This window comes from Oppia nitens, unplaced genomic scaffold (assembly GCF_028296485.1).
Source record: "Oppia nitens isolate AA-2021 unplaced genomic scaffold, nextdenovo-longstitch-racon4-pilon3 scaffold9_pilon_pilon_pilon, whole genome shotgun sequence".
Lineage (NCBI taxonomy): Eukaryota > Metazoa > Arthropoda > Arachnida > Sarcoptiformes > Oppiidae > Oppia > Oppia nitens.
Window position 1 is genome coordinate 293,549 of NW_026533253.1, and position 12,197 is coordinate 305,745.

Sequence of the window (12,197 nt, forward strand, 5' to 3'; positions counted from 1 at the left end):
ATATACAGTATTTTATATTTTGTTTATGAGATTAAATCGCTATAACTTCTGGCTATGAAAATGTTATATGAAAAATAAGATTATATTTTGATTAAAATCTCTTTTATAGTCCAATATAAGTAAATATTATATATATATATAACATATAATATACAGTAATAAATATAAAAAGCTAGTCTGAAATATGAAATAAATTGAAAATAATTTGTTTTCATATATATATATTACTTATGCTGTATATATATATATATATATATATATACAGCTATATATTCTTGTATTTATATATAAAGTAGACCAGAATTTACGCCAATAATAAAAGATACGCTAAGCTTATGTAGAGTATGTGTATAGTTATGTGAAACGCGAGAGCGAGTCTCAAAAGTGTGGGAAAGTCTGGTTATGTGAGTGCGAGTATGTGTTTTAAAACATACATACAGTCACACATACAACTCATATAATATATATATACCCCATAGTTATTGTGAGCGCTGGCATATAATATATAATAATATTACTGTACTATTGATAAAAATGTCTTTTTTTTGAGAGAAAATCTGGTGTGAATGGACTCACCCATTGAGGAGCTGCTGCTCTCTTCCAATAGATCGCTCATTGAGGGAACCTTTTGCATGGGACTGTTGGGTCCCATATATAGCCGATAGGACCGGGAGGAGGAGGAGGAGGGCGGCGGTGGGGGCATATTATCCGTCTCGTCCAGGCAACAGACCTTTCTCACCTTCAATTGTTTACTGCCAACACCACCACCGTTACTACCATTGACACCATTGACCCCACTATAGCAGCGATGATGATGTCTCATGAGATCCATAGCCACCGGCCATCTAGTGCTAGCCATTAAACGATAGAGTCGGTCGATAATACAAACGATTACCGTTTATATTGTATGTCGTCTATCAATAGACACAAATAGTTTTTAGAAAGTTAACACATATTATATATATATATATACAGTAGTACTGTATAATACACATAAGTAACTGTCCTTTTAAAAACATAGTATGATATCATATATACATTTATTACTTTTTTTAAGAGAGAGATTGATATTTATAGATTGATCTCTCGTAGTGTTTATATACACTACACATATTCACAAATACATTATACATCATAGCCTTACAAACTAAATAAATATGTCGACTATTTTTATGGACTTTCTTTCATTCATTTTTAAGCACTGATAGACATATCGGCTATATTTATATACAGTATATATAAATTATATATGTATTGACTTTATTATTATTATTATTAAACAGTATATTTTCTTTACTAATATTGTTTGTAATAATACTAATAATAATAATAATATCACTAATTATTTATCAGAAATGTTATCAGTAAAAAATAATAATAATAAAAACGGTATTTATTATTATAAAAAAAAAGTATTGAAACAAAATTATTGAATGAATATATATATATAAATGATAATAATTGAAAAATATTATTTTTAAAAAAATCATTTTAATTATAAACCTGTTATAATTAATGAGATTACTATTAGTGAAAGAAATACAACTAACTATACATATATGATATGATATTTTTTAATATAATATAGTATTTAGTTAGTCTTTATTTTAAAATAAATTATATATATATTATATATTAATATATGATATAAATTATTATTCAATGCTATTGAAAAAAGGCATTTTGATTTGCCAGCGATAAGTACCAATATTTTTCAATAATAATAATAATAATAATAATAATCAAGTTTCTGTATTAAAGCAATGAATTGGTAGAAATTAATATTTTAATAAAATAAAACTAAAAAAAACTAATACAGTATTAGTTGATAAATAAAATAAAATCACAAGTTTTTATTATGAATAATATTAGTAAACTAATTAAAATAATAATTGTACTAAAAGTAGTTTATACTAGTTTTTGTAATGTTGTCTATCTATCTATCTATCATTCAATGAATGAATGAATTTTAAAATATATAGTAATACTATTAATAATAATAATAATATCAAACAAAAATTTAAATGAAAACAATTTATTAATTAATAAAAATAAGTGTTTAAATATAATAGGAATATATATATATATATATCAAACTTATAAGACATACCCAAAATTGTGATTCAATAGGTTTTTATTAGACAACAATATTTTCAGTTCAAAAAAAACAAACAAATGTGGTCTTCAAAAGTCTATTGTCTTCAACCAATGTCTTCAACAATAACTACCATATCTTCAACAACAACAATAAAAAACATAGAAAACAACAAAACAAAAAATGAAAATACAATATATTAATGTTTAATATTGACAATAAAAATATATAATTAAAAATATAAATCATATAATAATTCATACATTTATAATGATATCGTTGTCGACGACCAATAATTCATTCATAATGTTGGTGTTGTTGTTGTAATGTATTAAATAATACTTAAATTTTTATAGTGTAGTAGTGATAGTGTTTTTATTTTGTGAATGAATGCAATGTTAATAATATTAAGAGTCTCTTCACTATCGATGTGTTGTTTTATTATACGGTTTTATACAGTAATATACAGTATATATATATATATATAAGTTGTTTGACGTCTAGAAAAATATATAAAAGTAATATTCATTCAGTCAGTCATTCATACATTTCATTACATGTATTAATAATATAAACACTTTATATGAAGGGATAGGGCATAGGCTATAGCATAGCAATGTTATATCAAATGCAAACGATTTTTAACAGTACAGTAAAGTAATAGCACAGACACAACAAACCCCAACCAAAAAAAAAACCAACAGTTTGTTTGGTTAGTTTAGTTTGTGAGGCACTGGGCATCACTTGTGCGCATCTCTAGTGTGTGTGTGAAACACTTTAACAGTCAAGTTTGTGGACTGTTAGCTATGGTGGTGAGGCATAAATTTTCAGCAAATATTTTTCGTATTCAATACAATTGTACTAAACTTTCTTAAAGAGAGAGAGGATAGAGTGTCTGTATGTGTGCATCGCTAGACAGCACCACATCGACCATCACTACTACTACTACTTGTTTACAGTGCCCTAACCAACACCCATATCATACTACCCCATCTCAACTGACAGTTCACATACTGATACAGTAATACTCTCTCTATCTTACTTTCCCACTCTCTCTCTTTCTTTCTCTCTCTCTCTCTCTCTCACACACACACACACACTCTCACTCACCCACGAAAAATAGCCTACTTTTTGGGGTCTGAATACTAGCACTTGTAGATTTTTATAGACTGACCATATGGACAGTTGAATTTTCCCACACACACACACACACACACCAGTGTATGACACATTCATATGCATAGTAAAAGCTGTCGACAATGTGTGCACCTTGATGTATTCATTATTCAATCACAATAGAGGAACGGTAGTATTATATATATATGTACCTATACTCTTACTTTTACCGTACAATGACTGTTACTTTTATGTTGAGATGAAATTTTTTCGGAGGGGGGGGGGAGTGGGTCAATGGTCTAAAATTTGTCATGCATACTTAACTTATGCTAAGCAGGGCTCACTAACAATACAATACTATGACTGTCCAACAGATAATACTGTACATTCAGATTATGAACATCTAGGTTATACTGTAGGTTAGATAGTTTGTTACAGTTAGGTTGTACTGTATTTTTTTAATATCAATGAATTTTTATTTTATTAATTAATTAATAAAATAAAAAATAATAATTAATGTCCTAATTAAAATCAAGTTATCAATAATAAATAAATATAAATATATAAGTATATATATATATAAACAAATATTTGTTTTATCATTAGTTTTTGTATTATATCGTGTATTATATTATAAGTTACGTGTATAGATGTATTAATAATAATAATAATTATTAATTATTATTATTTATTATTATTATAAAAAATAGACATCAATATTTATAAGTTATTATAAAAGTCTACGTGTATTAAAGTATATAATCATTATATTCTACTGTTATATACTATGTTACATAACATAACTATATGTTTAGATAAATTTCATATCAAAATTATACTAATTATTAACTATTTGTTGTTGTTGTTTTTTTTGTTTAATTTAATAAAAAATAATTATGAAACAAACAAAAAACAAATTAACAAAATAAACATATGAAATATAAATTTTTTGAAGTTATTTTTTTATTATTTGATTGCATTGTAATACAATTATATATTTAAATTATATATATATACTGTATATTGTTATAATACATAGAATGTTATACAATAATATCATATTAATTATAGTTCAATATTAGGAAAGATAGTATTTTTTGAGTAATGATTATACGAGTCGTTATGATGATGATTGTGATGGTGATTGTGATGATGATGGGGAAGTGATACATGATGTGTGGCCGATGCCGATAGATTGGAGCACAGATTGGCAGTTGCGGCCATCGGATTTGACCAGTAGGTCGGCGACGATGGAAATATGGGACCAGAATTGGGCGACGATATACTGGCAGCCGCTCCGTGAACGGCGGCCGCAAAGTTCAAGTGTTTGGCTGTCGGACTGCCATAGGGAAAGCCTGGATGAGACCGGTGGTGCAGAAACAGGTCGGTAGTGGTCTGGTAGGCGCTGTTGTAGGCCGTGTGATCCGGTGTGGGCGGTTGGGTGGCCTGAGCTAAGCCCTAATATTTTTTTTTTAAATAGTAATTATAATAATAAATTGAATTAATTTTTATGAGTTCAACATCTATAGTATAGACTACTCTCCCCAACACATTAACCCAATATTATTAACAGTATTATTAGCACTTTATAGCTTATATACCTGAAAATCAAATTTGTATGCATATCTCTTTCCATGTACCTTGCTCATTATGTTTTTATCGTAATAGTATCTCAATGCACGGCTCAGTTTGTCGTAATTCATATTTGGTTTACTTTTTCTTTCACCCCAACGGCGCGCAACTTCATCTAAAAATTATATAATAATAATACAGTATTAGTATATAAAAAACAAACAAACATTAAGCATAGTTAGTTAGTTAGCCTGGAAAAAAACAATAACCTGGATCAGTTAGCTTGAATTCACCATTGGTTCCCTCCCATGTTATACAATTGCCGTTAGAGCTATCTTGCAATAATTCAAGCAAAAATTGCCACAATTGTATTTGACCGGATCCTATATAGTTGAAGATCATAATCATATTTAATATATAGTTATAAACATTATGGATATTGTGATAATATTTATTTTTTTAAATATATTAATTGAATTAATTATAAATATAAAGTGATTTTTAAAATTATATGATATATCTTAATCTTAATATTTTGCAATACTTTGTACAACACTATTGACATTTTAAATAATGTTTATATAAATATATGAATTTATATATTATTTATCATGTATTTTAAATATAACTAATTATTCAAGCTATTCATATTCATATTATTATATTATAAACTCTATTTAGTAAACACTTATACAAAACAAAAAATATGTTTACTGTAAGGTAACACTTATCTTATTTTTTAATAATTTTTATTTATTAAATAAATAAATATATATACAGTATATACTAGTAATTTATATTTAAAATGACATGCAACAAAATGATATATTATTAACATTGGTGAACACATAAGGTTAATAACATTGAAATAACTTGTTTTTAATATATATATATATATATATATATATATATATATATATAAATTATTTGAATTGATTCTCTCTCTCTCTCTCTCTCTCTCTCTCTCTCTCTCTTTCTCTCTTTTATTTTTTCACACACTCATTATGCAATATTTACAATGTATTTACAAATACTATGTAATCATTGTATAGGTACAGTACAGTACAGTACACAGGTATATACATAAAAAAAATTTTATCAATATAATGAATCAGTAAAGCATAAATCACTTTTTTTTGAAAAAAAATATTATTATTATTCATTCATTATTATTAACATAAAAAAACATGAGATAATAAATATAAATATATATATTTTTTATATGCATATATATATATATATATTAAGTATATATAAAATTTATAAGTATATATACCTGTAGTAGTCAAACGTTGTGTCGATGCACCAAATAGTGAATATGGATCTTTATGGAGATTTAAACACAAAAAATATAAAATAATGATAAAACATAAAAATAAGAAAATAATTAATTTGTTAATAATAATAATGATAAGTAGTATAATCGTATAATCTTCTATAGATAGATAGATAGATAGATATATAGATAGATAGATAGATATACTGTATAAAAACTAATTATTTAATAATTTTTTTAAAAAATTATTATTACCTTGATTTTGAATTTGACGTGAATTGCAATTTTGGCTGTCATTTTGTTGTTGACTAATTGTAGTATTGGTTTTGGTATCTGATAAATATTAACATATTTTTTTTGTTTTGTTTAAATAGTTTACAATAAATTTGATTAATTATTTTATTTAATAATTTATTGATTGATTGATTTTTTTAAAAATTTTAGTTTGTTATTAATACTAATAATAATATATTGAATTTACAGTACTGTACTATATATATATATAAATTTATAAAACTAACTTGAATTTGTCAAAACATTTTGTGTGTTTGAAATTTTGATACCATTAGTGCCAATACTATTAGCCATTGGTGACCAATTGGCTTTTCTCAATGTATCACTATATGACGATTCTGTGTGTATTTAAAAAATTTAATAATAAATAATATTTATTTATATAAAACAATTATTTATTTATTTAAAAATCTATTTTACATTATTATTATTATTATTGATAAACTAAATATATATACATATAAATAATTATTTTTTGAAAAAATTATAAACAAAAATTAGTTGTGAAATTTTAAACATTTATATGTAAATTATAAATACAACATATAATTAAATATAAGAGACTATTTTTGGTAAATTAATTGTAATTAATTCAATAAAAAACAACAAAAATTGTTATTAAATATAAAAATATAATTAGCTAAAAAAAACATAACACACAAAAAAAATAATTTAAAAATTGCAGTTTTTTTATTTATATATATATATACTTATTTTGTTTATTATTTGCTTATTCCAGCAAACTTTTGGCATAAATTTTACAATTAATTTTTCCATATCTTTTACAAAATAATTATAATTATAAAATTTATTTATAGTTAAATATTTATGCAGAGAGAGAGAGAGAGAGAGAGAGAGAGAGAGAGAGAGAGAGATTGAAAATATTATTAAAGTCATTGTAGTGAAGAGTGTTTTACAGACTCACCCGAATAGAGCATCATTTGAATAGTGTGTTTGGATAAGAGATTTATTATTTAATATAAAGTTATTAATTTAAGATAAACTATATATACATTATTATTACAATATTATTATAATTAGATAACAGAGATTAGATGTCTATTAATTTAATAAATATATATATATACACACAAAACATTTCATTAGTTAGTTATATATATATTTGTTGGTTTATAGTTAAAACATCACATAAGAAATTATTTTCTAAAAGATTGTATTTTTCTCTCAGCGGAAAAAATCATTTGATACAAAAAATATTTTAACATTTAGAGTATATATATATATAAAGACATTAGTGTTGTGATGACCGCTACTGATTTTGCACTTTATATATATACAGTATATATCTATATATTTATAAAACAGTATATTTATAATAAAGAAATTAAATGATGGTTTAGATGCCGAATCTTTTTTGCCAATAGTTTTCATCTCTCTTTCTCTCTCTCTCTCTCTCTCTCTCTCTCTCTCTCTCTCTGAGTTAGACACAAGATATTGATGTCATGTCTCCAATGAGAAGCCGGAGATTGTTAAGCAAACGTCAAGTTCCGCCTATTTTTAGTTTAGTTGTTTGCTTTCGGAAAAGTAGGCAATCAGTGCACATTCTATGATACAGTATGTGTGTGTGTTATGTAATGTGTTGTTAACACTTTCACATAGCACTACTCATCTCTCTCTCTCTCTCTCTCTCTCTCTCTCTCTCTCTCTCTCTCTCTCTCTCTCTATTGGTTTCACACATTTGACGGTATAATAAATAGTTAGCTATAACTAAAAAAAAGCTAGACATTTTCAGATTAGGACTGTTCACATAGTATTAAATAGTAGATATTTTCATATAATACAGTATACAGTATATTGAGAGAGAGAGAGAGAGAGATACAGAGATAGAGACTCTTATAAATGTTATGATAGTTTAGCGGTTTGTTTTCCATAACCTAATATTTTACAGTATATACATATTATACATATCTATCAAGATTTATAGTCTCATCATTTTGACTATACAAGAGAGTCAAACACCAATAGGTTATTATACAATAATATATATTTCTATGGATATAATAGCTTATATATGTTTCAATGTTTGTGTTAGAGATGAGCTCTCTCTCTCTCTCTCTCTCTCTCTCTCTCAGCATTTATGTCACACATATTTTCAGACCTAATAAGCATATTATGTTAAATATTGGATATTACAGTACTCTCTTTCTTTCATTCATTCACATGAATTACCATTGAAGTGTCATAGATTTTATGCCACTTTATTATTGTTATTATTATTATCATGATTATGGGACCGATGATTGAGCGCCTATATTACTGGCGCTCTCCTCCAGTTGATAATAGCGATTAGGATTCACACCGTATATATACAGTACATATCTATCTCATTGACTATATTGGGATCAGTTGCTCAATAATATATCAATCACGGCTATCATTATATATATAGTTAAATATATTAAAAGCTGATACAATAGGCTGCCTATTCAGCTGTATTTACATATCTGCTAATAGATTATATGAAAGAGAGAGAGAGAAAGAGAGACTGGATGTCATGTAAAGTATATTATAGCTCTCTATATGTAAGCATACGGTTAGAAAACAGTGTTTCCAATTGTATGCCTCACTATATAAACACAATGACTATGAATCTAAGCGGACAATGAAAAAGTCAATACATTTATACAGTATATATATTTATATATATATATATAGTGATAGAGAAATGAAAGGCATATTAAATTTAAATTTAAATAATAATAATATTAAAGTGATTTCAGAGCAACAACAGTAACAACAAAAAAAATAACAGAAAGTCAATTAATACATTTAAATTACTTTTTATTATACTGTTTTTTATTATGTAATATTCAAGTTATAAACTGTACAGTATATGTGCGAAGCCATACATGGGTGATGAAAACGGTTAGTCTTGGTTATACCGAAAATAAATAATATTAAAAAAAAATTTGTGTAAAATCAATGTATGCTATATGTGCTCATTGACCGCTTCCTTCCTGCAATTTTTGCCCATTTAAAAAAAGGCAACTGTTTATCAGCAACAAAAAATAAATAAATAACTAACAAACAAAAAACAAAATATACATTACATCTAAACTATTATACAGTATTATATATATATATATATATATATATATATATATATATGTGTGTGTGTGTATGTGTGTGTAGGTATTGAAAATGAGATGAAAATTTTCAATTGACTTTACTAAACAGTATACTCAGTACAGGGAGTATACTGTATATAGTCTATACATACTCCCCTGTACTCTAACAGCTTCCATGAAACTGTAGTGTGAAACACACACACACACACACACACACACACACACACACACACACACACACACACACACACACACACACACACACACACACACACACACACACACACACACACACACACACACACACACACACACACACACACACACACACACACACACACACACACACACGGTTTGTTAGGTTAAATCATGTATTTTGTTTGGGCTACTGTTATCATTATAACAATAGCCTATTTTATATACAGTACAGTATTGGCAAGTATTTAACACTAAAACTATACTAAACACTATACTATCATATCATGTGATTTTCATTTATTTTCACTCTATTTCACTATTAAAACCATAGAAATAGTAGTAAACCGTATAATAGTTGTAATAAAATGAAATCACATTTGAAATGAGCTCAACATTCAATATAATGTGTCGATAATATATATAGAAATATATATTGATATATATACTGTATATAAATAAAAAGTGAAAACAGAAAATAACTAAATTAAATTGAGATTAGATATCAGGCTTTCTAACAATTTATTATTATTATTATTATTTTCACTCTCTTTTTTTGACCATAAATTTACATAACAAATGAAAGTTTTCCGATAGATTAGGAGGTCTATTACAAAGTCAATTGCATTGTGTATTGTACTGTTAATACAGTAATACTATTGTATATGATATAATGTATAATATATTATTTATATAAAAAAATAAAAAACAATACAATAGCTTACCCGAGTTGTAGCTTGAAGTGCATTCATCATTATCATCATCGCTATCATCATAGATGTCTAAATCATCGTCCAATTTATGGCCCGAAACTGTTTGTTTGTTTTTTCAATAATTAAAAAAAAAATTAATATTCAATACTTAAAAACAGTTTTGTAAATATATATGATATTAATATTATTATATTTTATTTATATAATAAGTACTACTGTATAAAAAAAATCAACTAATTTTAATTTTATTTTTTATTTACTAACCTTTTCTCAAATGTGCTAAATGTTTGTATAGTATTTTTGCCGCTTTTCTATCGCCAATTAAATCAATAATATCCTGTTTGTGTAGTTTACATAACTCGTGGCCAGTGGTCGGAAATGTTGTCAACGATATAGATATGGACAGCGAGTCCAATGTAAATACATTTTGCGACCATAAAAGCCATTTACATATTTCATCGGAATCCCATAATAATGGATCTAATTATTATTATTTAAAAAAAAAATCAAAAAAATATGTGTTATCATTATTATCAGTTTTTTAATTTAAATTAGTCATTCACATTAGCATTATATACAATGTAATTAACATGTATATGAATGTTTATGAATTATAAACTACATATGTATTACAATTTTTTAAAAAACCATTTAACTAATAAAATAATAATTTATAAATAAATCTATATATCGGTGAAAAAATAATTCAATTACAAAATTAATGCGAAACATTGCCCTAAAAGTTCTCACCATTAGTTATACATATTTAGCTATAACATGTTATATATATATATATATATATATATATACTGTATATACAGTATACACTTAAAATATATTATGAACAATACTGTAATTATTATAATATTTATTATTTTTAAAAAAATAATAAATAGTGTGTGGGTTTGGGATCGGCACTTATGATACCCCAGTATTAAATCAATGTATAATAATACTGTATATATATATATATATATATAAATAATTGATATAATTTTTAATGCAAATTTATTCACCAGTTTTTTCTTATATTTTATATTATGATATATATATAAAAATATTTTCTCACGAGAATCATCACACAAACATCAACAACAAACACAAAATTAAAGGGTTAGTAAATGTATTAACAACAACAACAAAATCATAATATTTGTAAATAAAAAATAAAATAAATCAATTCAAATAGTATTGCAATTCAGTCATATAATAGCCTATACTGTAAAAAGGTTAGGGAAAGAAAAAAACACATTTGTCTGACTAATACTAATAATAATAATAATATACATCATATCATATATAGATTTATATAACATATAGAAACTGTATATCACTTCCTCCCTCCACCTCTCAGTCACGACTCTCTCTCTCTCTTTCTTTCAGGTAATCGGAGTTATAACTTATAACTCCCGGCGCTCTCTGTCTTTCCAATAAAACAGGGTGTGGACAATATGGTGGCACCGATTGGCTTATTACCACTTGAACTACATTTTCTCCTTTATCAGTGAAGAGAGAGAGAGAGAGAGAGAGAGAGAGAGAGAGAGAGAGAGAGAGAGAGAGAGACAATCAAATGATTATCAACCGATACGGATGTTCATCGAGAGTCCTATCAATCTTTACCAGCGATTAAAGCGGACCAATGCTCCCGAAGAAGCACTGGAAGCACGATTTCGCTGTGGGCTTCTGGGTGTGGGCTCTGGTATCTTACATGAGAGGTGGCTTTTCACTCAACTAAAAAAAACTAAACTATGTTTGGTATGATATTATTAAATGAAAGCATTTACTAAAAAAATAATGTATTTTTAACATCTAAATCCGTTTACATTTTCATCTCATTTAACTTTCTA

The 12,197-nt window shown here is 25.9% G+C and overlaps 2 protein-coding genes across 6 annotated transcripts in view; both read right to left on the minus strand.

The window, feature by feature from the left end:
- Nucleotides 1-2,521, minus strand: part of LOC128964490 (transforming protein p54/c-ets-1-like) — a 39,989-nt gene extending 37,468 nt beyond the window's left edge. For 4 of the 5 annotated variants that reach the window (XM_054311099.1, XM_054311098.1, XM_054311097.1 and 1 more), the window contains exons 1-3: nt 2,359-2,521; nt 2,111-2,233; nt 577-914 (exon numbers count right to left, since the gene is read on the minus strand). In XM_054311099.1, coding sequence (XP_054167074.1) covers nt 577-859 — 283 coding nt within the window. In that variant the 5' untranslated portion in view covers nt 860-914; nt 2,111-2,233; nt 2,359-2,521. Of the gene's footprint in view, nt 1-576; nt 915-1,047; nt 1,066-2,110; nt 2,234-2,358 lie in introns of those variants that run through there. The other variant, XM_054311096.1, reaches the window with a different exon arrangement.
- Nucleotides 2,522-4,276: 1,755 nt separating this feature from the next.
- LOC128964664 (transcriptional regulator ERG homolog) lies at nt 4,277-7,291 on the minus strand. The gene is made up of 7 exons (XM_054311300.1): nt 7,279-7,291; nt 6,581-6,691; nt 6,315-6,392; nt 6,060-6,107; nt 5,053-5,166; nt 4,813-4,958; nt 4,277-4,669 (listed from the first exon to the last, which is right to left on the minus strand). Exons 1-7 carry the CDS (start codon nt 7,289-7,291, stop codon nt 4,277-4,279), a joined length of 903 nt encoding a protein of 300 aa, XP_054167275.1.
- Between the last annotated feature and the right edge of the window lie 4,906 nt (nt 7,292-12,197).

Excerpts from the sequence above, each read along its gene's own strand:
- LOC128964664 (XM_054311300.1), bottom strand. Across the intron at positions 6,108-6,314 it reads ACGTCAAATTCAAAATCAAG|ATCCATATTCACTATTTGGT; the intron begins GTAATAATAATT and ends ATCTCCATAAAG. Across the intron at positions 4,670-4,812 it reads CATACAAATTTGATTTTCAG|GGCTTAGCTCAGGCCACCCA; the intron begins GTATATAAGCTA and ends AAAAAATATTAG.